Source organism: Manacus candei, unplaced genomic scaffold (assembly GCF_025592945.1).
Source record: "Manacus candei isolate 608988 ecotype Guabito, Panama unplaced genomic scaffold, ASM2559294v1 h1tg000003l, whole genome shotgun sequence".
NCBI classification, from domain to species: Eukaryota; Metazoa; Chordata; class Aves; order Passeriformes; family Pipridae; genus Manacus; species Manacus candei.
In genome coordinates, this window is record NW_026138051.1 from 16,948,638 (window position 1) to 16,975,791 (window position 27,154).

The 27,154-nt window shown below is 45.2% G+C and overlaps 2 protein-coding genes across 2 annotated transcripts in view; both read left to right on the forward strand.

Moving 5' to 3' along the window:
• BRWD3 (bromodomain and WD repeat domain containing 3) overlaps positions 1–10,240 on the forward strand; it is a 51,663-nt gene extending 41,423 nt beyond the window's left edge. The window contains exons 37-40 of the mRNA XM_051785837.1: positions 1,128–1,291; positions 1,819–1,916; positions 2,353–2,511; positions 3,672–10,240. Of these exons, the coding sequence (XP_051641797.1) occupies positions 1,128–1,291; positions 1,819–1,916; positions 2,353–2,511; positions 3,672–4,456 (1,206 nt within the window). The 3' untranslated portion in view covers positions 4,457–10,240. The remainder of the gene's footprint in view (positions 1–1,127; positions 1,292–1,818; positions 1,917–2,352; positions 2,512–3,671) is intronic.
• A 2,277-nt stretch (positions 10,241–12,517) lies between these two features.
• Positions 12,518–13,390, forward strand: LOC127471435 (syntaxin-1A homolog). The gene has a single exon (XM_051788336.1). It carries the CDS (start codon positions 12,518–12,520, stop codon positions 13,388–13,390), a length of 873 nt encoding a protein of 290 aa, XP_051644296.1.
• Positions 13,391–27,154: the final 13,764 nt, after the last annotated feature.

Consider the following 27,154-nt stretch of genomic DNA (forward strand, 5'->3'; position numbering starts at 1 on the left):
AACTGCATATTTATCTCTGTCCATCTGTCTACAAAAGGATCCTTTTCAAATTAATGGAAATATGATGCAATATTTCTACTACCAGAGGAGATGAGATACTTATTTTTTTCTAGTTGACTTAGAATATTTGGCAGTACTTTTTGCACACTGTTGCCTGTGTTTCTCAGGTGCTAATCCTGCTTTTTGCTGTTTGGACATAGAGGCAGAAAAAATGTATTGGATTGAAGCCCTAAGGAGGATATGGAATGAGGGAAAAGGGAGATCAAAATGTTGGAGTATAGATATTTTTGTATGAACTAAGTAAAATGACAACTGGTATGTGACTGATATGTAAACATGGCTGTGTTTGATCTGTGTTCCTGTGTCAGCTTTTCCTAAGATGTTTAATGATCAAATTACTCTAAAATTTTCAAGTGCTTTAATGATATTTATCCTCAAAAAAATCACAAGTTGGCACCAGGACAGATGCAGTTTTAGCACTGTTGGTGCAAAACAGAGCTGGAGTGGTTGATGTCTTCATGGTATAAAAGCAGACAGAGTTTTGACTGTGTTTTCAGACATAAAATTGTAATAATTGCAATGGAGGAACAGCCAGGAGTGACCTTGTGGCTGAGGCTACACAGAGACAAGGCCTAGAGAGAGGGCAGGAAAAGGGTTTAAAGATTGTGACATCTGGTTTATAGAAATTAGGAATGAGGACATTGTAGTTGGCTTCTGTGTGCAGCTGTGTAGGGGTAGAATTAAGACATTTCACCAGGGAATTAAAGCAAAAACAAAGGTGAGGGGACAGCAAAATTCATTTGTTTTTCCCTTGATATTCAAGTTATCTTATGGGCTGCTTCTTCCATGCTTTATGGGGTTGACAAAGGAGGTTGTATTCCAGTAATTTAGATATGAAATTTCCTTTTTACTCTGGAAATATTTTGTACTGGAAGTAAATCTTTTTAGGAAAACACTTTCTGTGGTGAGAATACAGAAGGAAATTATCTGCAAAGGACCTCGTAGTGAAATGTCACCATGAATTCTTCCTTTGTGCTACAAAGTCCGGACATCTTGGTGATTGTTTTTTGGTTGTTCTTCCAAGTTACTGAACTTCTGCTAAGTCTGACTGTGCTTTCTCACTCCAGATTTACAGCATGACCCTTCGACTCTCTGCCTTATTTGAGAATCACATGAAGAACATCATCTCTGAGTACAAGGCAGCAATGCAGTGTCAGAAGAGGAGGAGGCCACGGTACCGAAAACGGCTGAGGAGCAGCAGCAGCTCCCCCTCAACCAGCAGAGCATCCAGGTAATGTGGGAGAGTGGGACTGCCTGGCAGTGGCATTCCAGGGAACAGTGGTAGGATAACCAGACAGCAACAGTATTGCTCATTTCCTGCTGCAGTTGCTCTTTTGGGTGATAAAATCCTGTTCAAGTGTAGTTTGTGCATAATTCTGGTAAGTGAAAGACTATGTGGTTACAGTTATTCCCTCTGGAGGAAATGAAAGACCAACTGTCTCTTCACCTTTGTTTAGTTGAAAAAAGTGTTGTTTAACACTGTATATCAGCCTTCTGTCTGATACACTATCTAAGTAAACTGAGTATTGGTTTTAAAAAGGGAGATAAAGTGTTGTTCCTGCAAACTCATCTGCTTTAGCAGACACATGGTGGTGTAACTATTTTTAGTATTATTACAACAGTGTGAGCACTGGGGAAAAGATATTTGTTTGATAAATTCGCTGCAAAAATCAAGGCACTTTGCAGGGGAAATTGGTTTTATCTTTGAGTCTTTTGGTGCTGACAGTTTTCTCTCTTTGGGATATTTTGTGTTTTCAGCCCCAAAGGGAAGCAGAAACAAATGAAGATTCAACCTAAACCCAACCAGAATACCTCACTGCCCCTGACCAGGACGAGCTCTTCAGTCTCATCTCATGGTGAGGAGGAATGTTCTAAAGTACAGCCTACTTGTGTGTGCAGATTGGATCTGTTATTCCTGAGGCACATGCTAAACACACCTGAGGAGGGAGCAAGTGGCAAGGTCATGGAAATGTGTTGTCTGTAGGTTGTTTTAGCTGAACTTGGCTGTTAGGAAGTTATGGGTAAGGATCAGGGAATTGGGAGCCTTAGTGAGAATTAACCTAGTCCCCAGAGCCTGGGCTTCCTGTACATGGGCTTCTCTCATACAGCAGTTATGGATAAATTAATCTTACTTTGGATTATACCAAAAGGAATCTGTCTCTTCATGGCTGTAGAGGCAGCTTGGTGAGATGAACCTGACTGGGGCTGTTAACTCAGGTGATCCAAAACCTCCCCAGCCCTGTCAATAGAGGATAAAAATCACTCTGTCACGTTGTGCTGTCCTGTGTAAAGTTTCAGATACAGCAGAAGAACCTCTGGGTTCAGCCACTGGTGAAGAGCTGGAGGGTCAACCATCTTCCTCAGGCTCCAATGCACAGAACCGAAGTGGAAATGCCATAGATCCAGGGAAAAGCAGGCCAGTCAGGAGTAAATCCACACCAGTGAAACAAGGTGAGAAATAATAAGATTCTGTTGTTTGAATAACTGGTTTCACTAGAGGTGAAAGATGTTCCTTCTCTCTGATGTTGATGGTATTATTGCCTGAGTGTAACATTACATATATTCCCAAACCATACAAAAGAAGTTGAGTTTACTTTACTCCTCACAGTTCTGTGGTCTCTTGTCTGAGGTGTGGAGTGCACATGATTCCACGTGGACTTCAGTGAGATCCTTTAAAATCTCTCCAGGTGGAAAAGCTTGATTGCTCTTACACTCCTACAGTTCCTTCAGGAGTTACAAATAGCAAACAAACCAAAGGCATCCCCACCCCACAACCTCCTTTTATTAATCAAGTTGAAACCAAAGATGAAAAAAAGTTTCCCCCAAAAATGTAAATATTTTTATTCTACTCAAGACAAAGTGGTTGTGATTGGAAGGGAAACACTGTTTGAAGCTTTGATAAGTTGTCTCTGGGACATGTCACTCAGAGTTTGCACTGAGGTGGGCACTGAGTGGGCATTGCCTGACCCCTGGAGCCTTTCCCAAGTCCACACCCCTGTGCTGTAGCCATGCTGGATGCTGCAGGTGAGCTCTTCCTGTGTTAAAGAAGATATTGAATCGTCATTATCAGATTCTTAACTCTCAAAACATGTAGGATTTTGGGTCCCACTTATTTTTAAGTTAAGATGCCCAGCAATCCTAGTGAGCTTTCTAGGGTTATTGACTCTGCTGAATTATGCTTCCCTGGACTCAGCCTTTTGAGAACATGCATTTGAGGGGCAATAAATCCTGCTTGCAGAGTGTTATTTTCATTTATATAGCTTTGAAATGGATTTGAGAGTTTTTCCTGCCTTGGTGGGATTCACCAGATTGAGTTTTAGATGTTCACTCTGGGCTCCTTTTATTGCCTGGATTTTCCCTGAACTCTTAGTCAGGAGAGTTTGATGTTGTTGCTTCTGGATAAGAACTACATTTACTTTGATAAATTTTCCTCTTAGAGCACCTCTTTGTGTCCCCAGCACATAAAGGGTGAGTAGCTCCAAGCTGGATCATCCCCAGAGCACACCTGAGGCAGCTGAGGAGAATCCCAGAGGCAGCTGAGGCCACTCCCACTCTTTGTGTCCTGTTTGGCTCAGGTGTGATGCTGATGGGGTTTTTTTGTGTTTGCTTAGATCACTCTCCTGACGGACCCCTCACCAATGGAGATGGCAGAGAGCCTCGGGCAGGAGTCAAGAGGAAGTTACTGAGCGCATCGGAGGAGGACGAGCACCTGGAGGAGGCAGAGGAGGAGGAAAAGAAGAGAGAATTAAAGGAAAAGTCTGGTTTGTCTTCATCAGAAAGTGGGGAATCAGGATCCAGCTCCAGCTCTGAAAGCAGAAGTGGCTCTGATTCCGACTCGGAATCAACCTCCAGGACAGATCAGGATTACATTGACGGAGACCATGACTACAGCAAAGTGGTGCAATCCAAAAAGCCCAAACGGAAAATCAAACGGAAACTCAGCGCCGGGAAGAGGAATTGGCAGGGCAGGGGCACAGGGAGGAGGGGGAGATGGGGCAGGTGGGGGAGATGGAGCAGAGGGGGCAGAGGGGGGAGAGGTGGAAGAGGCTGCGGCAGAGGCAGAGGCGGCGGCAGGGGAGGAAGGAGAGGCCGCGGAGGCCGAGGGGCCTCGCGAGGAGCCACCAGAGCGAAACGCGCCCGAATCGCCGACGACGAGTTTGAGAACCTGTTTGGGGGCCAGTTTGGAGAGAACGTGTTTGGGGGGAGGTTCAGCCGCCCCCCTCGGATCAAAACCAGGAACGAGGGCAGGAGGACTGTCCTGTACAACGATGACTCCGACAACGACACCTTCGTGCACACCGAGGATCCGTTGAACCTTGGTACCTCCAGGTCAGGCAGGGTGCGCAAAATGACAGAAAAAGCCAGGGTCAGCCATCTCATGGGATGGAATTATTGACAGGTGGAAAACTTTGGAACAATTTTAAAAGAACTTCAATGGCCTTCTACTGCAGGGATTTTACCAGAAATTCTACCAAGCAAGTTGTGCGGGGACTCCACTCACGTTTTCACAGTGGTGCTTTTCCATCCTGTCAGTTTGTGTTTGTTTTAAAGCTTCAGCTCTCCACACTTCATTGGTCAAAACAAGCCTTAGTCATTAGGCCTTAAATTACAGAAATTCTTCCCCACACACTACGAGTTCATCACATTAAAGAGGCTTCCAGCTTCTCAGTAAGAACATGACATTTTTGAGTCACGCTTATGAATTCTCTCCCTCGTTTTGTTTTTGTATTATAGAAATAGCACCTTCTTACAGAGTTTTTATGTGGTTTCTGCCATAAATCCTTAGACACAGTAATAATTATAACTTTTGCACAATACACCAATCCTAAAGGCAGCTATAAAATGTTTACAGTTTCTATATTGTAAGAAGGATCTGGATTATTTTAATCTTCCCAGGCCAAACGTTGATGGAATTGTGCTGAACTGAAGTATGTCTATACTACAGTTTTGGGGGTCCTGATGTGCTTTCTATCGGTTCTTTATTCGTGTAAAAAAGTGACAAAAGGGTTGGTGCCTTGTAAATATGTAGCAAACCTTTGATGTGGTGTGTCCTATGTGTGCATTAACTTTATTAAAAAGAGAATACTTGAGAAGTATGAATATCTAGACAAAAGGTGCCAAATGCAAAAGTTACTTGCATCTATTTTCTTTTTGTCCTCTCATATTTTTATAGTATTAATTGAGATTGTGCAGCTAAAGGGGTGACTTCAACATTTGAAAGGTTCCTCCTCTTCAAAGCATAAAGTGATTTTTAATAGTAGCTCAGCTACCTCTTATTTACAACTACTGGAAACTGAAAAGAAAATAGATGCTGTTATTCAGTGCATGTTGAAGAGGCGAGAAGGAGCTTGAGGGGTGGAAGTTGTAGAGTAACTGTATCTTCATTCTCTTGTCACCATGAAAACCAATTCAGTGGTTACCAGAGTTCTCAGAAGCAGCACGTTCTGTGCAGGTGGGGATTTGTTTGTGCAGAGGGGCTGAGCTGCTCCCACTCCTTCCTGCTGCCCCTTGATCTGTGAAAATGTGGGTTTGGATGAGGGGCTGGGGGAGCCCTGCTCCCTCTGGCCATGCCGGTACAGAACCCTCCAGACTGACTCTTGTATCTCAAGCTTCCAGAAGAGTATTCCTGTTGCACTGTACTCTTGTTATCCTGGGAAATGCTGACTTGAAACCCTTTGGTAGTGCAGTTTGTGAGGAGATTGGTGCTCTGGCTCCTCCGGGAGCAGAACCGGGCGCTTGGCGTGGGCTGAGCTGGAGCTGAGCAGCCTCTTCCTTCCTTCCTGGGCTCTGGCTGGAATATATATGGGACTTCAATTTTCTCCCGTTGTCCAAACGGATCTGACAGCTCCGAGAGTGAGTCAGGTCACAGAGAGAACAAACAAAAAGAGGCTACAAAGTTCCGCTGGAGTTTTTCAAGGTTTTTAGGTTTTTTTTAAACTTTCATCCAATATCCTTCAGTTCTTCTGTGCACAGCTTGGTCAATAATTCTGGAAAACCTCAGGCAGCAAAGAGTGACCCATGTATATTCTCAGATGCAGAAGGAATTTAATTTTTGACTTTCTATATTCAGCACTAGCTATTTTATCTCACTTTCCAAAAAAAACCAACTCTAGTTAGATGCAAAAATGACTTGAAAAAAAAAAAAAAAGCAGAGGTTTAGTTTTGTGATGAAGGAGAGTATATCCTAAACTGCTCATTAATATGAATTTATGGTACAGTACAAAAATCACACTTTTAATTTTTTAAGGAATGGTTGGAATCAGCCGTAATCCACTGCTGGACTCAATTCTGGTTTTGATGGGGGGGTAGGGGGTGGGAAACAAGTGCAAAGGCTCTCCTAGATCTCTGTTGGGCTTTAAAGTATAAACACCTGTCCTATCATCTTTCTCATATATCTGTATATATATACACGCATTTATATTTATAAGAAATGTATTATTTGTTTGACTGATTGGTCTTTTTACATATGGTAACCAGGAATAGCATGTATGCATCAGTCCATAGTCAAAATCATATCCTTAGATGAGTCCTGTGAGCTAATGTAAACACTAGGGGTTCTGTCCTAAAGCCTGAAAAGCTTGAAATGCAAAACAAATGCTTTTTTTTCCCTCTCTTTCTGACTGGCCGAAAATCCACTTACTCCTTATTTATTTTGTGTAGGGGCTGGGGAGAGATAAACCACAGGGATTCCAGAGAAACCATTTTATAAGCTGATGTATTTTAGCAGCAATTAGAATAAGATTAAATATGTTCTTAACTGTATCTTTTCTATGTCCTGTGAAGATACCAGTGAAGCATCACTTTGCTGTGGCGTAAGTATTACTCCATGTGTCCCATGGTTCCCAGCTAGAGCAGGATGTGCTGGAACAACAGAATTTAGTGTAAAAATTGAAAAAAAGCTTCTTTTTTTTTCTTTTTTTTTTTTTTTTGGTGCATGAGAACCTTTTATAAGCATGACAGAAATAACTCGGGTTTAGAGCTGTTCTTTTTGCTTGGTTTGTGTCTGGATTCTTCCTCTGAGTTGGGCAGTTGATTTCTCACAGCCTCGTTCCGGGGAATAATTAGACTTTTGTAGGACCTTGGACGCTTTCTCTCAAATCCCAGATCCTGTCAGGAGGTTGTAGAAAACTCAGGGTGAGCCCACCAGGTGTAACAGAAGCAGGAAAGTGATTCAAACCATCTAAAGGTCTCCCTGACCCAACCCCTGGGTGCTCAGCCAGCAACTCCAGAAGGTGCTGAGCTCCAGGCAGGCTGCAGAGTCAGGACTTTTCCTGAAACGTTTCCTTGCACTCTTTACAAAGAACTCCAAACTCTGCCTAAGGAATGGGATTTAAGGTGTGATTTTTCTGGGATTGTTGGGGGTGTGCAGGCAGGCCAGGGGCTCCTCTGCTGCTGTAGATGTTTGGGCTTTGGTGGTTCTGTTCCCTCTGAGGTCAGGCTGGCATGATCCCAATCCTGAGCTGCCAGCGCACTTCAGGGCACCTTGGAAAATGGACCCTCAGCCCCACACAATCCATTCTCCTTGGAGATAGGGCTGGAATCTTGTGTCTTTGCTCTTGGCCTCTCCCAGCTCCAGTCTGCTGTCCCTGCAGTGCTCCCGTGTCTTCCTGGACCAGGGCATGGATGACAAAGCTTATTTTGCAGTAGTGATGTGCTGTTGTCTCAGATGTTAGGGGAGAATGGGCTGCCCGGGGCAGTGGTGGAGCCACTGTCCCTGGAGGTGTTCAGGAAATAAGCAGATGTGGCACTTGGTGATGTGGTTCAGTGACCATGGTGGGATTCCGTCGAAGGTTGGACTTGGAAGGTGACCTTGGAAGGCTTTTCCAACCTTAATGATTCCATGATTCAGCCCAAATTTTGCCTGCTTTCTATTTTCTCTATCACTTCTGATTTTCCTTTTTGCCATGTCCCACCTCTCCCCTTTGGCTTCCCTTTGTAGACGATTTATGATGAATTTTATTTTGGCTGGACTTCTTGGCTGGAAAGTTTAATTCTTTTATCCCTCTTTTTCCCCAAGACTTTCCATATTTTTTATATCTGCCTTATTGTGTTTACTAGCAACATTCCTAAATGTCTGGAGGCAGATTTAATGAAGATGGAAAGTTTGAGGATTGGCTTCTTGGCTGCACCTCCGTGGCCATCCATACCCAGAGTGGGACCACTGCCAGGTCAGCTGAGGCAGCACATTCTTCCCCCAGCCTTGGAAAACACAGTTCACTTGGGATCCTGGAATACCTGTGCTCCTGGCCTGGGCTTATGTCTCCCATGTAGAATTCCTGTGCTTCCAGCCTCTCCAGGTATTCCTGTTCTAAACAACCTTTGTGTTGGTGCTTGAATTTCAATGGATCCTGGGCAGTTTTATCCTTCCTTCCTCTTTCCATCACTCCTTTCTCCATCAACCAAGCAGAGGCTGCCCCCTTATCCCAACCACCCCCACCCTGCAGACACAAAAACTAAACAGAATCATGGCTGCTTAAAATTTTGCGTCCTGTTGTGATTTTCCTGGAATTTTTTCCTTGGTGTCCACCTCAGCTGCTTCTCCTGCATGGAAGTGGAAGGACTGAGTAGTACTGGAAAAGAGCTGACACTGGGTGTGTAGTAGAGAGTTTTTAATTTAAAAAATTAAAATATTTGGAGGCTCTCTTGACTCCCAAAAGCAAGATGAACTTTGCCAAGCATTTGGAAAAGCTGTTCCTGGTTGTCTCGGGAATGTTTTTGCCAACCACTCCAAATTGCAGAGTATTAATGTGAGAAAATGAGATTAACAATCATTAATTTTAATAAGAACTTGATTATATTTCATCTTTGAGTGGTGAACAACAAGGAAAAGTGAACAACTGTAGGTTTAAGGATGTTGTGTCCTGACCTGGAGCATCCTGTCATGGATTTAATGGGTTAAAAATGTCTTTGTGTGTTTACATTTCCTAATTTTATCTTTTTATTTCAAAACCATCCTGCAAAGTTTTATAAAATGCTGAATATTTCCTAAAGGAGCAGTTAACCACCCAAAGCTAACCTATATTTAGTAGATAGGGAGCTGTCATTGTGTTCTTACAGTGTGTATTATAGAAGATTCCTGTGCATGAGCGAGACATAATTCCCAAATCTTTAGTGTATCTGAGGTTTACACAGGGAAAAAGAACTCCTTTCTGTACACTAAGTAACAGCCTGCAAAATTTAGTCCAAAACCTGTCCTTTTTTTAGTCTTAGAAATGCAAAGACCTGTTGGAATCTTGTAGATTTTTACTCTGTCCTGTTCGGCCCACAGCAAATTTACACAACAGTGCTACGAATCCCTGAAAAATGAGATTCCCAGTGGAATTGCTGTCACAACCTTAACCTTAGTGTTAGAAAAATGGTGCTGAAATACATTGGAGTGGGTGGGTGCAGGTCCCTGAGAGGAGTTTGTGAGACTTCCAAGTGAAAGCGAGCGCTTGGAGTTACTACTCCTGATAGTAACCGGAGCCACACTGGGGAACTGGGAAGCGTGTAAATATTTGGGGGATGTTTCAACCAGTGGACAATTCGGAGCAGTTCCTCAGTTTGGGGGATTTAATTGGCAAGTGCTGCGGATCTTCCTGATTTTTAGGTCTGTGAGGTGTTGCCTGGGTGGGGGGTGGGGGTGAAATCCTGCCAGAATATTCCCAGTAAAATCCAAATCCACTGTTTCTTTTCCTAAAATGCCTCCTGGCAGAGTGGTGGCTGCTCGGGTGTGCTCAGAACTCAACGTCTGAGGATTCTTTTTCTGTAGAAATACTAATTCAGGCTCTTCATTCCTCCATTAGAGCAGATTTCATGTAGAAATACTACAGAATTCACGTGATTTAGGCTCTCCAGGTCATGTTCTGGATTTAAAATACTCCAAAAATGCACAAAACTATTAGAATTATGTCTACTTTCTATATTAATTTTTTTTTTCAGGTGATATTTATGCCCATATCTTCACATCTGCTATCTCAGGTCCCTTTAATGAATACTTCAGGGATTTTGATGCCACGTGTTGGCAGACCAAATGTAATATTTATATGCAATGAGCTGTTAGTTTTTTGTATTGTACAAATGTAAATTTGTAAAGATTTTTTTCTAGAGTTTTTTTGAAGTCACTGATGTAATCTAGGATGTTTCATTTTCCAGCTGTGGGATTGTCTTAATAAAAAAAAAATAAAAAGAGAAACTCTTATTTTTGGGTTTGCATTGTTTCCTGAATAGTTGAGATGTTAAAAAAATACAAAAAAATTGGTGAAATTGAGTTTTTAATGTAAAAAGAAAATCACTTTTTTATTCAACTGGATGATTTTATGCTTTTAAAAGTTTTATAAACTGAATATAGGAACTTTTAGAAAGTGGATATAGAAGCTTTTAAAAAGTGGGAAGATGTTGAGCAGGATGGGATGAAGACCCTCACCTTAGCCAGAGGTGAGTGTGGCAGCTCACTGGGGATCTGTTACCCCAATCACCATCTGACCTGGCTCCAAAATACCATTTTTCTGGGAAAAAGGAGAGGAGCAAGTAATGATTTCTTGGAAGAAGAAGTGAAAAATGCCTTAAAATGCTGTGAAATGGCTAAAAATGCCGTGAAATGAGCAGGTGAGGAGGAGGCTCCTGGACCAGCTCCCTTGGCCACTGTGGGACCAGGGTGGGTTCAGGGGGTGAGACTCAGCTCCAGGAGGTTTTACCTGTTTTTTAAGGGCTATTTCATGCAAAACAAGGAATTGCTCTTTTTTTTTCATCTCTGTTCTTGCCCTCTTGTTAAATAGCAGTGATAATATTGTTTAACCAGGGATTCTTGGGGGTGGATGGGGCTGGGTTTATGTAGAACTGCCAGGGGGCTCCGGGCTCGGCCGGGGAGCTGACACTAAATACATTGAATAAACTTGGGAAGAATTTCTTCCTGGAAAGGGTGGTCAGGCATTGGAAGGGGCTGCACAGGGAGGTGGTAGAGTCCCCATCCCTGGTGGTGCCCAAGGACGTGGCACTCAGTGCTCTGGCCTGGGTGACAAGGTGGGGATTGGGCATGGACTAGGCTTGATGATCTCAGAGGTCTTTTCCACCCTCAATGTTTCTGTGTTTCTGTGAGTCTGTTTTGACTTTTCTCCTTAATCCTGTGACTTATTTGACATTTCACTTTATTGCACTGATTCCAGTGGCATTTCCTCTCTGATGGGAATGAATATCTGCTTTTTAACACAACACTCATCCTCCAAGCCCCAGGAACAAAAGGGCTTTTTTTTTTTATTTATTTCTTGGCCATGTTGGTTACAGAGAACAAAATTAAACTTGTTTTGCAGAGATACTGGAGCCCCCTCACTGTGTACATCCATCACATGGCATTGGAGGGAAGGAATTCTGCTCCCTTCAGAGCTGCTTCACCTTTGCCAAATGCCCCTTTGCTGTCCCTCTGTAAATATTATGTTGATATTATATCATAGCTGTTACATACTTTATATCATCCTGTTTAGGTCATATGTTATAAAATACATGATATAAAATACCAGAGTGGTAGAGAACAATTCAATTATTCTTCCTGTGCACTTCAGAAATGCATTTTATAGCAGTATTTTTATTGATAATTTTTATAGATTTAGTTGTGATTTTTATACATTTCAGCAGCACGTGGACTAAAACCTGCTCTTCCCTGAATATGCAGCACAGCTGGTCAACCCAGTGCTCATTTCCAGCCTGGAAACCCCTAAAGCACCTTTTTCCATCCACCATTACAACGCTTCACACACTGCCTGTGCCATCAGTGGTCCCATGGAACCTTCCTGCAGGAGGAGGAGGCCAAGCTTTGCCTCCATCCCACCTTTCCAGTTCTCAACAGGCACTGGAGTGGGATGATTCGAGTGCAAGAAGCATTTGGACAATTTTCTCAGGCACATGGTGTGACCCTTGGGGTGTCCTGTGAAGGGCTAAGGATGGGATTTGATGATCCTCATGCATCCCTTCCAACCCAGCATATTCTGTGTGGTCCTGTGTGAGTTGCCCTTCAGCTGTAACATCCTCACTGGGAGCGGGTTTTGGGGGTACTTTGTGAGGTCTGAGGTGTGTTTGTGCACCTTTATCCTTTGGAGCCGTGTGAAGGCATTTCAGGAGCCGGGTGGGTGTCCTCCTCACCTACCCCCAGATATCTGCATGTCTTTGTTTCTGAGTGAACAAAAGTGTCTTTGTGTGAGGCCTCGGAGGTTGAGGTGCTGAGGCAGCAGAGCCTGTCCCGTGACGCAGGTGCCAGCGGTGCTGGCAGCACTCCCTCTCCAGGCCTTCCCACCGCTCGGCTTCTTGGACAAACCTGTCCTGCCTCGAGCTGACGCAGGATACCTTCCCTCCTCCATCAATATTTGCTTGGGTGCCGGGAGGGAAAGGCTCGAACGGCTCCTGTTGCCACGGGAGCTCTGGCTCCTCACGCCTCCCCTGCCAGGCCACTGTGCCGCACGGACGGTGCCGGAGGCCCCTGCGGACCATGAGGGACCGTCTGGCGGAGCTGCGGCAGCGCGTGGCGGCCGAGGGGGACCCGCACGAGGACACCATGGGCTTCGACAACCCGGTACTGGCCGGGGATGACGCCAGCCCCGTGGGGCGGGTGCTGCAGGAGGCGGCCGAGCTGTGGCGGGCGCTGGACCAGCTGGAGCAGCTCTCGGAGACCATCGACAGGACGCAGCAGACGGTGCTGTGCTGCACCTCGGAGCAGAGCATGACCCGGGAGAAGCGGGGCCTGGGCGACGCCCGAGCCGCCTTCGCCCGCCAGGCCGCGGCCCTGCAGCCCCGGCTGGGCGCTCTGCCCACGGGCCCGGCGGGCGGCTCGGGGCGAGCGGGGCCCCGCGTGCGCCAGACGCAGCTCTGGCTGCTGGTGAGGAGGTTTGGCGCCGTCCTCGCCCGCCACTACGCCCGGGAGAGCCGCTACCGCCAGCGCCTCAAGGAGCAGATCCAGAGGCAGGCGGAGCTGGCGGGCATCGCCCTGGGCGCTCAGGACGTGGAGCAGCTGGCCGAGAGCCCTGGGGGGCCGCGCATCGTCGGCCAGGACCTGGAGGAGCTCAAGGCCAAGCACCACCTCAGCGTGGCCCAGGCGCGCCAGCGGCAGCTCCTGGAGCTGGAGGCGCAGATGGCGGAGCTGCGGGGGCTGTTCCTGCAGCTGGAGGGGCTGCTGGCCCAGCAGCACGGGGCGGCCGACAGCGTGGAGCAGCACGTGCTGCGCTCCCTCGACTGCGCCGCACAGGCCGAGGTGAAGAGGGCCCGGCGGTACCAGCGCCCATCCAGGCTCTCGGCCCTGCTCAGCGCAGCCCTCGGGCTCTGCAGCTGCTGCCCCTGCCTGCCTGGCCCTCGGGGCCTCCGCTGAACCAGGGCTGCACCAGGGGTGCGGCGGCTCTCGGGGATGTGCCCCGCTCTGGGCAAGGAAGGCTGGCACGGGAGGCTGCTGCTGTCTTGTGCTTCTTGCACGGTGCTGCAGGGGCCGTGCACACCCTGTATGATGGTGCAAGGACCATGGCACCTTGTTTAACGGTGTAAGGACAATGCACACATTACAAGGCGGCACAGGGACCGTGCACACCTTGCTTGATGATGCAAGAACCACGCATGGCTTGTTTGATGATGCAAGGACTATACACACCCTACTTGATGATGTAAAGACTGTGCACACCTGGCATGGCACCACAGGGACTGGGAACATCTTGCGTGGTGGCACAGGGACCACCCACACCTTTCTGATGGCACAGGGACCATGCACACCTTACCTGGCAACACAGGGACCAGGAACACCTTGGACAGTGATGGAAGGACCAGGTATGATCATGCAAGGACCAGGCACACCTTGTAAAATTGTGTAAGGACAATGCCCACCTTGCTCGATGGCACAGCTTGCATGATGGTGCAGGGACCCAAAGCTAAGGAAAAGCAGAAAGGGAATGACCTCTTCATATGTTCATTGAATTAAATTCTTAGGAATCGAGAAAACTTAATTTTCAGGCTGATGAATGCATTCCTTTTCCATATATGGATATTTTTGGGAAGCCCCTCAGCACCAGGAATGTGCATCCCTGCAAGGACAGTGGTTCCTGGGGATCTGGGCTGAGCAGCCTCTGCTCCTGCCCTCTTCCTCCTTCTTTGTTTTTCATTTGTGACATCTAAATGAATATTACTTTTTTCATTCAAACCTTGATGAATAGAAGTTACCTCTTTATTTAATTTTCATTTAAAAAACCCCACAACTTTCCAGGCCATTGGAAACACCCTCTGCATCCTGCATCAAAACCCACATTTAATGTGTGGCTGCAAAAGCCTCCTGGGAAGCACTGGAGCTTTTTACAGACTCCCAGGACATGGAGAGAAAGGAAATAAGCCTCAGCAAGGTCGGGAGGTGGCAAATCCAAGTGCAGTAAAACATATTTAACCACCTTTCATGCACCACCCTCACAACAACTCCCTGCACAAACAACTCCCTGGAGCCTTGGGTGGCTGGGCAGCGTCTGACCCAGCTGGTTGAGCTGCTCCAGAGGGGATTATCCATAAAGTACAGGGAAAAAACCCTGTGTTCCCCTCAGTGCTTCCTGCCAGGAAGTATTTGCAGTGGATTTCATGGAGCACAACTCCTCCAGAACCGGGCATGGAGCAGCTGCAGCAGCCAGTGGTGTTTTCCTGCACATGGAATTAACAGGAAAATAACCCTAATTTGTGTTACAAGGACCCCTGAGGAGTTAAAGAAGGAGAAGAAGATTAGAAACTTTACACCTCAGAGCAGATCTTCCCACCAATGGCTTCAACAGTTTATATAACTTTATTCATCTATTTTTTTTTCTGCTGCTTGGTGTCCTTCCACTAAATATTGGCCTCGGACAGAACCTAACTACTGCATAGCAAAATAATTAATAATATTGTAATGTGGGCATGAACACTCAAAAGGATGGAGAAGATTCCTTTCTCTCCCCAATGAAGGCTGGGACTTCGTCTAAAACACATTTGCTTTATGAGTATTCCTGGAGATGATGAAGGTGGAGGACCTTCTAAGACTGTTCTAAGGGCTGTTTTAATTATGTCCCAAATGAGCATCAGAAATGTAAGAGGTTCACATTTAAGGGGAAAAATAAGAGAAAGGCAAAGTTAAAAATCCACACACCTCCCAGCTCTGCTCTGTGCTGACACAAGAGGCACTAAAACAGGAATTTGTAGTAAAATGCATTAAAAGGAGCTGGATTAAAAGCCCAAAGCCTTTGTAACTGTGCTGGCAGCACACGCTGCTTTGCACTTGCAAAGTCTTTCAGTTGAAGAAATGTCACTGAAAATAATTTTTTTTTTTAAGAATACAAAATCTTTTCCTGATGTTTAGACGAGTAAATAATTCCAGACTAAATTAATCACCCTATAAAACTTGGGTTTTAAGATGAGGAGGGTTATCACAGCTCAACAGTTCCTGCTCAGGGACCCCAGGAGGGCTTGTGAATTCCAGCTCAAACACGGAACTTTCATCTCTTCAATGCTGCTGGTTTTTCATGTCACAACAAACACCCACAAACAGAATAATTTCTTGTAAATGCAGCTTTTTAAAAGCCCCCTGAATGTTGGAAAGGGATTAAATCCCCCCATTTCTGTCCAATTTGCAGCATCTCTTTGGCTGAACCTCTGGACATCTACATTTATTGGCAAAACTAGGGGAAAAGTTGCATCAATGTTTAAAACTGTAATTCCATTTTTTTGTTCCCCAGTTACAAAAGAGCAAGGATAAATTTTTAATTACAAGTATTTAGGTATTTTAAAATAATAGGAGACATTTAATAAGTTATATTTTCATTTTCCTCAGATTATTCCCATTGAAAACCATCACTCAATCTTTCCATTTCCAAAAATTTTTCAAAAAGGTGGGGTTTTTTTCTTTAGTTCTCAGATCACACTTGGTAATTTTATTCTGAATATACTTAATATGAAATCAGAAATTAATTCTTCTGTGTGGGTAACCAAGTCATTGCTTTGCTTACAAACCCTTTTTACATTTCACTCCCCAATCCAGGGATGTGTCAGCAGCTTAAATTGACTTGATTTGGTTTTACCCAGTTTCTGCTGTATTTTCCAGTGAATCAACAACTCTCTTCACAGAGCTCATCAAATATCTGCTGCTGCCTCTGAAAAACACAGAGATCTGGCTCACAAGCCTTTCTGCAGGAGTTGAGATCACTGCCAGGAAATCTGGGGGAGACACTGCTTGTCTAGGAAACTCCATCCTTGGGTTTTATCAACAGATTGGGCTCATTTTGGGTGTTTGCTTCAACTGGATGGCTTTGGTGTCCCAGCAACCTGATCTGTGTGGGCAGTGTGGGGCAGGTTCCATCTCAATTTTGGGTCATTTACTCCAGACATGAAATAAATTGTGTTTTCCAGTGCTAAAATATTGCTGTTGGATTTCCCTGGGGGGGATGAAGCTTGATCTGCGTGTCTCTTCCTGCGGTCAAGTTGTGAAAAATCTACCAGAAATAATTCATCATCACAGAATCCTGGAATGGTTTGGGTAGGAAGGGACCTTAGGGCTCATCTTATTTCACCCCTTGCCGTGGGCAGGGACACCTTTCACTAGCCCAGGCTGCTCCAACCTGGCCTTGGGCACTTCCAGGGATGGGGCAGCCACAGCTTCTCTGTGCCAGGGCCTCCCCACCCTCACAGGGAAGAATTCCTTCCCAATATCCCATCTAACCCTGCCCTCTGGCAGTGGGAAGCCATTCCCCCTTGTCTGTCACTCCATGCCAAATTATTGTGCCAACAGCTTGACAGGCAGCTCTGACTGGAAATTCCTGTTTTCGGGAGCCTGAAGCCTTGTTTGCACAAATCTTTGTTTTCCAAGCAGAGACCTCTGAAGTTCTTCAGTGGGGACAATTTATAGGCTGTGCCTGCCCAGGAGGGCAAATCTCTCATGATGGGGAGAGAGGAGAGGCTTTAAGTGGCCCCAAAATGAGAGTCCTGATGCAATCCTCACCTTCCAGGGAGTTTTTGACTCTGCTTCACACAACACTTCCTCTGCTCTGGACTCCTGGATCAATGCCTGGGTCACTGAAAATGGGATTTGTTCTAATAATTTTGTCCATCCCTATGCACTCTGGGTAGCCAACCCCTCCAACCTTTCCACGGAGTCTTAAATAAAGCCTTTCACTCTGAATAGGGGATTTTTCAGGTTGAATTAACAGTGAGAGGGAAAAATTTGACTGTTCAAAACCAGCTAATGGGTCAAGCTCAATATTGTTGCATCAAATACACTCTAAAGTGAGTTTTACCTCCTGTTTGCAATGGCACGAAGCCACTGAGGATGAGAAACAGTTTTACAGCTCAAATTGCTGTCTGCCTTGGAGGAGCCTGTCTCCAAGATGTACCCTGTGCTTGGTTTTATGGGAAAAGGAGGTGGCCTCTCTGTCTTCCAGGAAGCTCCCAGTATTTTTTATTCTTCACAAAATTAGGGCAAGTGACATAATTTTCCTTATATTCCCCAACAGTGAATCCCATTTCCCAAATATTAGAACAGCAATAAACCTGCAGAAAGCTTTGGAGACATCAGCTGATGGGGGGTGAGCTGATGGTGGTGAATTTGAGATGAAATTGTGGCAGAAAGCACCAAACAGGAGCAATAAATAGCACAAATCATAGTTGTTAAATTACATCATTCCATGGGCCACAAAGAGCAGTTTTTACTCATCTTTAACTTTTGACAGAGACGTGAATCAAGCAAGTTGGAAAACTGGAAAAGTGGTTTCCAAGAGCGACCCTCTCCCTCCTCTGTGGACCTCAGCAAAGCCACATCCTCAGACCTTCACTGCCTTTTATTTCTCGAGCTGTGTCCTTCAGGAGGTGGGTATCTCTGCATTTAATTCTGATGTTGTATAAATGGGGAGAGAAACAATCATGTCAGTGCCTCTCTGAGGGATGAAGATGACCTGCTGAGCAGGGTACAAAGTCTTTCCACAGCTTTCCATGGTTTTTCACGGCTTTCCACACTAGGATGGTAACAAAAAGAATATTTTACTCGCTGTTTTACATTCAGCTCAACCCTAAGATGGCTACTGTTTAAATCATTTACCCATTTTCTTTTTATATGGAGCCTATCAGGCTTCAGAAGAACTGAAGTGGAGAATATTAAGAATAGAGGAGCAGAGAAGATAAACAATCTTGAGAGCACGGTGCACATGCTGCTCCTTCTGGGCTGGAACAGGAACATTCAGGCCCTTTTTTTCCAAAAGGAGCAATTAGCACTTTTTAAAGAGATGAATTTTGTAGTTGCAAAAAATTACCGTGTTTATTGTGATGAGGAATGGATGGGGTTTATTCACCATAACAAAAGGGTTGTGTTTTTTTTTTTTAAAGACAGGGAACAGATAAAAGACTTGGAAACTAAACTGTTGTTGAATTAGGGACAGTATAATCCAAGTGAAGAAGGAAGCTGGACTGGTTAAGGTGGACAGCAGGTAGCAGTGAGTTCGCTACAGAAGTTTCACGAGTTTCTTAAAGTTTCCACAGTTCTTGCCCCAGCTCCCCCAGATGTTTCCAGATGTACTATTTCAATATAGAATCACAGGGTGGTTTGGGTTGGAAGAGACCTTAAAGACAATCCCATTCCCACCCCCTGTCATGGGCAGGGATACCTTCCACTGTCCCAGGTTGCTCCAACCTGGCCTTGAAACATTTCCAGGGATCCAGGGCCAGCCACAGCTTCTCTGGGTAATCTGTGCCAGGGCCTCCCCACCCTCACAGGGAAGATTTGGTGGCTCAAAACCATCAGCAGCACACGAGGACCACAGTATTTATAACCTACGCTCATAGCAATGGTTTGGATTCAACTCTCTTAAAAACAGCAGCCCCAGGAAATCCAGATCATGGCTGTGTTGACAGGAAGGGACCTTGGGGCGCATCCAGTCCAGCATCATCTGGGGCTTCACTCAGCCAGATCTTAATAACCTTCAGGGATGTTGGGAAATCACCCCTCAGGGGGTCTATTAAACAAGTTTCTACTGAAATGTTGGTGGACACTTGGCAAACTGAAGTGCAGGTTGGCTGCAGCCTGGGGTCTGCGACATCTCCTCTATTTTCGCTCCACTTTCTTGTATTTTAACAGTGCCTTGTTAACGTTAAAAAAATGTAAATAGGGACTGGAGCAGATGTGCATCAGTCTCAGAGAGGAAAAACCAGTATTTTCTCCTTTTGTCTCAGGGTTGTTGAGAAAGCACCGGGAGAAGATTGTGAGCAGGGCCCGGCGGATCGGCAGCGCCAGCGGAACGTGTGCCTGCTGCCTTGTGCTGCCACATAATAGAGTTTAAAAGAAATAAGTCTTATTTCCATACTGAGTCTAAAAGAAACAAGTCTTATTTCCATACTGAGTCATTACTGGCACTCTGTTCAGCGCCTGAATCTTGTTTCAGCTGCTTGTGAAGCGGGGACAGGTGCAGAGTATCAGCTTTTTGTCTCCGTGGCAGATGCAAGAAGGGGAGAGACAAACATGGTTCTCGTCCATAAAGCAGCCACAGAATAATGTTAAATTAGGACCAAAACACTTCTGATGAATAAAGGCAGAGGGACAAAGTTCCAGAAGAAAATGTGCTCCACAAGGAACACGAGTTCTCAAACTTGCAAAGTATGAATTTGTTACAAAACCAGACACTTGGAATTTATTTTAGTGTTTTTAAAGCTTAGCATAGAATCATTTAGGTTGGAAATTACTCAAGCTGGAGGAGCAGAAGGTGGATGAAGTCATTCAGCCCAGCGTGTCCTTGTGCTGGGATGTGCAGCCTGGACACCAAAATCTTATAATTAATGGGTGTGCAACAGCCCTGAGCACAATCCATGTCCTCTCCTTCCCTGCCCGGTCTCCATTCAGGCAGGAACCAGAAGAGCTGGTGGGACAGGATAGAGCTGGGGGCACCTTGGACCTGGTACATTGGGCCATGGCCATCCCAGACATTTCACCATCTCCCCCAATTCTGGACACCAGGAGGGGTTGGCAGGTGTTAAATTCTCCCTCCACCAACATTTTAATGTCTTGAAATGTCCCTGGCACATATCAGAAAGTTAAAAAGTTCAGTTTCTTTGAAGTGCTTTCATCATAATCTGTTTTTTTTTGACACGTATGTTGTGGCTGAATGTGGTTTTGGCTGGTTTGGAAGTGTTGTTTTACTCTTTAAATGGCTACTTCTCAGTTAGAAAAAGGCTACAATAACAGTTTGCAACAATTTCAAAACACTGTCTTGAGAAAAGCAGTGTAATAAATAAAATTAACTATGAAATATTTGATTAACTGATTAATTTTTTTTTAAAACATTAGCAAAGCTTGAAGATGGTTTTCACTGCTGGGCTCTAAAACATCCTCCTGGGTTTGGGGGCCAATTTTAGGGCAGGTGGACGTACAAGCACAGGCTTTGGGATGAAGGAAACCACGTGTGGTGGTTTCTGGTGGCTCCATCCTGGGGTTCACATTCCACATCCACTTGTCCACCAATGGGTAAACTCCGAGCTGTGATTTCACCCCAGTTAAACCATTTAATCACTTTTTCAGCCAGACACGCAGTGTCCCAGAATTACTCTCCTGTAATGGCAGCACATGAAGCCACTTGGCTGCTTGGCAGCTCTGAGGATGCTGCTGAGGCTCCCCCAGCCCACCTGCCACGGGGGTTCCAGGGACTCCAGCTGGGGGACACAGGGAGGTATTTATGTGTGGATTCACAGGGGCTCCTCTCAGAACAGCCACAGCAGATGGATCTCTCCAGAAAGCTACAAATGCCTCACTTAGACCCCTCCTGAGCTGCAGGATGGGGAGCAACTGTTTGGGCAAGGGATGCTGGAGGAGCTGCAGGCTGGAGCCTCCTCCTGGCTCCGTGGGATGCTGAGAGCCCCTCAGGTGGGAAAGAAAACTTGGCTGAAAATAGGAGCAGGTCTGAGGATGGATTTTGGAGAGAAAACATGCCAGGGAGAGGGAGGAACTGGGGCCACCTGGGTGGTTTGCAGGGAGGCTGCAGGCTGTGTGTGCAGGGAGTGGAGGGCTGAAGTCCTGAATTCAGAGCTCAGACCTGTCCCACCGACCCAACAGTATCATGGGCAACCTGGGCCATCCACACACCTTCCTCACCCACCAGCAGGGACACCCTCTGCCAATGAAACCCAAACCAGAGGGATTTCAGTGAACAATTAACCCGGGAGCAAAGGCACAGAGGGCAAACCCCGTCCCTGCCTTTGCCAGGGGCCACATTCCAGTGCAAACCCACCGTCTCCCGGACTGCCTCCCTCCCTCAGCCCTCAGCCTCGTTACAGAGCTTTATGTGTGGCAATGGTTTCACTAATTAAATGTTGCCGTTCATTAAATAATGAGACTCATTAGCATAAACTGTAAGTGGGGATGCTCGTGGCTGAGTGTCACTGCCCGGCTGTGCCGGACTCTGCCCAGGAAACCTGGGAATCCACTGCTCCAAAACTGGATGATCCACAGGTTTTTTTTCAGGACCTTCAAGCATTTTTATTTGTTTAGCCAGAAGAATTTTAAATTGGGACCATTTTTCCAGGCTGTGCAGTGAAACATCCATCTGCCTGCTGGTTTGGGTCACTATTGATCCCGTTACAGTGTTCCACAGGCACTGGGAAAATCTGATATCTCCATTCCCAAGGGGAACATTTTTGCCTGTGTACAAAGCTAAATTGATCCCAAGAGTGCAGCCAGCACTAGGACAAATTTAAGCTGGTTATTTTGCTGGTGAATCAAATCACAATGTTTTTAGGAAAATTGTACCAGTTTTCAAATTTCCTGAGCTAAGCAGAGCAGAGGTTTAAAGAGCAGAGTATTAAAGACTCAGATATGCTGAAATATTCACAATATAAAATCTTAACACACCCCCAACACTAATTTGAAACCTTCCAGCCTCTGGGTCACAATGAAAACTTACTGAAAAAAAAAACAAACCAAACTACACAACAGGGCTGAAAATCCAACTTGTTTTTACCACTGGTGAATCAGAAAGTCCTTTTTAATCCTCATTTTATGTAATTTATTATCAGAGGGTCCAGCTGGGATCACTGTGGCAAAAGGATTGTCAGCATTTCCATTACCACCACTTTATAGCTCGGTCATAAACATTCCCTCAGAATTGTGATGGTCTTTGCTTTGCTTAGGAAGAAATTTTTGACCTCAAAACTTTATTTTTGAGGAACCATTAAGGAAGGCAAAAGGAAGACAAAAAGACAGATTTTGCTGATGGGAGATGCTTTTTTCACCCTTCAGAAGGAAGGAGGTCGGTAATATTGGATGCTATGGTCTGTTCCTTCCTATTTGCTGGTTTTCTTGGAAAATAGATTTATATCAGGAGCAAAATGGGGCAAAAATGTACTTTTTTTTTGGTAGTAGGTTTGTTTCTGGACAGCCTGAGAATGGGGGGTTGTGCTGTGCTTCTGCAGAAGGGCAGAGCTGGGATTTACACCCTGTGGGGTGTTTCCCTCTCTGTTATCACTGGGAAAAAAGCTGGGATATAAAGCCATGAAAGTGCACTGAAAGAGGGAAAACGGGGAGTGATTAGAATGGGAGCAAAAGCCCTTTGACTGGAATCTTTCCCCTGAACACAAGGAGATCATTTTATTCATAAAACAGCGAATAATTTCCGTGTTGGGAGCGTTTTGCTCCGTCGGTTTTCTAGCAGGGAGACAATGGGCACAATTCATACCAACACCAAGGAAAACCCTCTGGAAAGAAGGGAGAGTTCCAGAGGCTCCGTGTGAGGATGCTGAATGCTTCCTTAATTCCACATGCATCCCTGGAGCCCCCAGATGGATCAGTACAACACATTATGCCCCAGATCAATAGGTCAAAGCTTTCTCATCACTTTGCACAATTAGGCCAAATGCAGCTTGTTTTTAACTCCACACCCACCTTTCTGCTGTGGTGTCAGAGAGGAAGGATCTCCCTGGAACTTGTTTTATTTGAAATGATTTCCTATTTGAGGCGTAAAAATCTACTCAGTGCTCTCTTGTTCTGAGCATTGGAGAAGGGCTTTGATCCTGATCTATTTATTTCCCATTAGAGGAGCCCATTGCAGCCCATTAAATGAGATTAGAGGCCAACTCAAAATGCACAAATGATTCCTCTCATTGCTGATAACCCTGATAAGAGGGGAAAAGAATTTTATTCTTCTCTTATCAAGTAATCCAGGTCCTGGGGTTGCCTGTGTCAGGCAAATATTTGGGAAGTGTTTTACCCCACGCTGACATTACTGCATGGACAAACTCAGGATGTCCAGGGAAATCCCATCTTCTGGCACCACCTGAGACCTCACCAAGAAAATAAAAATTAAAAATTAGAATTAAAATCGGTGTTATCCTGGCAGGGAAGGGGATAAGGTGTTAACTGAGCCTGACGGTGGCTTCCAGGAGGGATGCAGGGCTGCAGCACATCCAGGGATGCACATCCAGAAGAGCTCAGATGGGACACAAGACTCAAGGAAATCAGCAGCCCAGCTTCCATGACATCCAAAGGGCTCCAAACTTTCCCAGAGGAAGCACAGAAACCATTGATGCTTCCAATCACCTCACCAGGGAGAAGGTGAAGGATGATAATGGTGGGAAATGTGTCTAATATCTCCAGTTATAGATTATAATCATGGACTATGTATATAATATATAATTAATATATAAATATATGTAATATATAACATGCCCCATCCCTGGAAAGTGTCCAAGGCCAGGTTGGATGGTGCTTGGAGCAACCTGGGCTAGTGGAAGGTGTCCCTGCCCATGGGGTTTGAACTGGATGATCTTCAAGGTCCCTTCCAACCCAAACCATCCTGTGATTGTATGATAAAATATTGTATTTAATATAAAAAAGTATCTTCTACCCAGAATTCCTCATAGCCACGGTATCCCACCTGAAATCTATAATTCTGAGCAGGTTTTTGGGAAGACTGGGATGAAGGGTTGTGCTGCAAAATTTAACTTTTTTGTTATTTAAACAGACTTTCCTGGGGCTTTGTCTCTGCACTGACTGTGTGTGAGGGGGCTGTAGCACTTGAGAGTGTGGGTTTTATTCTTTCATTAAATAAAGAACTAATGAAAATAAGAACCTATAAAGTTAGAGGGTTGTAATGACTCTGTTGCCCCTGGAGAGAGGCAGTTCACTCTGGCTGAAGCATTTTTATTACCTAGAGCTGCAAAACACTTCTTTGCTTGCAAAAATGGCTGTATATTACTTTGGTAGCACATGGGGGAGGACTGTGATTATTTGAAAGGGAGGTTGATATTCTATGTTTTCATGTACAATTCAAAATGCAGGAACACAAATTCAGATCATATTCAAATTAAACTCAAAACTGAAAAAGCCTCTTTTTTCTTACACAGAACATCCTCCATCGCCCCCAATGCTGCAGATGCAGGAGCTGCCCTCTTATCTTAAAGCATTTTTCCCAAGGTTTGGCAAAAAACTTAATTTCTAAAAGGCTTTCCTCTATTCATACATCATTCCTGCATCCTGGAAAAACCTGGGCTCTGAGCCATTGGACTCTGGCAGCTGATGATGCACCAAAATGCACCAAACATCTGAGTGTGAAGGAGAAGTATCAGTCAGACAAAACACATGAGTCAGGATTATATTGGCTGCAATTCTCCTGGGTAGCCAGAGGGAATTAGGGAGTCTTCACAGGGAATTCTGGGCCAGGTTTGCAGCAGGTGCTGCACTGGCAGCCCCTTCCCTTCAGTGCTGGGTCACTATTTTAGGGAATATACACGAATCCATTATTTCCACCACAACTTCCCCTGGAAGCCAACACGAAACTTAATCCTTTTTATTTATTTATTTATTTAACTCACAAGAAACGGGTTGCTTTGAGCAGCCCAGGCTGCACATGCAATCAAAAAGGGAAGCTCCAGCCCAGCTCCTGCTCAGTCCTGATCCTTCTTCATTGTGGAATAACAGGCAAAACAATTATATTTTTGTGCCAAGACCTCCAAAACTGGCAATGGGAATATTAAATTCTGCAGCAGGACTTTATTGCCTGGTTTTTATCTCTTTTCCACCCCCAGGTTCCAAATGAATGTGCAGATCCATGGTCCTGGAGATGAGTGGTGTGTATCCAAGTGCCCGACATCCCGCTGGTGTCTGCTCCATTCAGCACCATCAGCAGGGTTCCTGCTCTGCCTGCCGGGTTTCTTGATCCATAATTGGATCAAAAGGGGGTATTAAAGGGAATGTTTCAGGCTGGTGAAGCTCTGGGTGGCTTGGAAGAGGGAAAAAAGGATGGTGTTAATTGGGGAATTCCCAATTAGGAGATCAGCAAAGCTGTGTGGAAAAGAGGAAGAGAGGGAGTGGGCTGAGCTTGCAGAGCAGACACCCAGCAATAATCCCCTGAGGAATTCAGCACTCAGGGATGCCGTGCTGGGAAAACAGGAGTACATGGCACCAATTTTTCCATGAGGATTACAGGTAGGGACATGATGGTCTAGGGACAGAGCAGCACTAATTGGATTGTCTTTCAGAGCAGGGAAAATCGTGCTGATGGAAAAAAAGATGTGGCTTATAAAAGTGCTTTCTGAATAATTGCCCTTGACGTGATTTAAAGAGTCTCGTCCCAGCAGAACCAGGAACGGGGCTGCAGCCTCAGCCCTCGTGGTGGGATCCACAGGGACACAAATGCCACCCCTGAGAGTCACACAGAAAACCCCCATGTTTGGAAATACCTGGTAAAGCCTTGGGGCAGGCTGGCTGCTCCCACCCCCGGAGCTCACTCCGAGTTTCTCCTGCTCCATCCCATCTGTTGTGATTTTATCACTGCAGACTTCAAATGAGTTGGATTTCTCCTGAGTCAATCCCCAATTAATTACCTCGGCTGAACATTGTACAAAGGACCAATTTTTATCTCCTTCCCTGCCCAGGTGACTGATTCCCTGGTAATGGAAATCTTTGCCTCCAGGCAGGGTACTTCAGTAACGACAGAGCCGGGTCTTCTGCTGCCCATAAAACCCAGGAAAACTCGGAGATATTGCTCTTCTTTTCCCATATTCTATTTTTTATAGATGTCTGCATCCAATCAATCATAGCAAATGTCTTCTCTAAGCTCCCTGCATATTTTTTAAAGGCCTGACTGGTGAAACTCCCAAAGGAAGCAAAGGGAACAGGGCTGTGAACAGGCAATTAGAGGGAAGCAACACTCATTTATGATTTTTTAATAATTTCTATGAAATTACAAGTAATATTACTGAAACCTGCTTATTTGTCTTCTCTGAGCTCACCAGAAACACTTGTCTTGCTAAATTGACCAGCAAGACACATTTATTGGAGTAATTTCAAATGAAAAATATCAAGTGACTTATAAAAAGCAGAAGCCTAGGCAGAGGATTCCCATTTGTAGAATCTCATCTTTCTGCCACTGGTTAAACCCAACAACTTTAATGGCAGCAAATGGTATCCCTGTGACTTATCAGCTTGTAACAAATGGAGCAAATCAGTCCAAAGCCTGAAATATTTGGTGGCTGGGAGCAAAATTTCACACCAGAAAAAAAAAAAAAAAAAGGCAAAAAAAATTCACACCACCAAAATCAGTTGTTTCCCCTCACTTGTGGCCTCTGCAGTTTGGATCAGACCTTAAATAACCCACTGTGGTGATTCTCATCTGAAAGAAATATGAGTCTGTGTTGTCTCTGCTGGGACATCCTTTGGAGGAGTGGAGAGAACAGGCTTTGAGCCACAGGAAAATACACACCGGGGTTAATGACTTGGAAATGTCAGAGGGGGGTGTGTTTGTGGGTGCTGCACAGCATAGATTGAAACACAAAGTCTGCCCTCAATCTGCGTGTGTTCAATTAAACTTCCCTTAATTTAATCAGCGAGAGGTGAAAAATAACATAGATCTCATGAAAAACACTCACCACGGCTACCTGACATGCCCCTCTGGCTAATGAGTCAGCAGCATGTGGGATCATGGAATGATGGAATGATTTGTGTTGGGAGACGCCTTAAAACCCATCCAGTGCCACCCCCTGCCATGGGCAGGGACACCTCCCACTAGCCCAGGTTGCTCCAAGCCCATCCAACCTGGCCTTGGACACTTCCAGGGATCCAGGGGCAGCTGCAGCTTCTCTGGGCAACCTGGGCCAGGGCCTCACCACCCTCACA

Excerpts from the sequence above, each read along its gene's own strand:
- LOC127471435 (XM_051788336.1), top strand. The coding sequence starts at position 12,518 with ATGAGGGACCGTCTGGCGGAGCTGCGGCAGCGCGTGGCGGCCGAGGGG.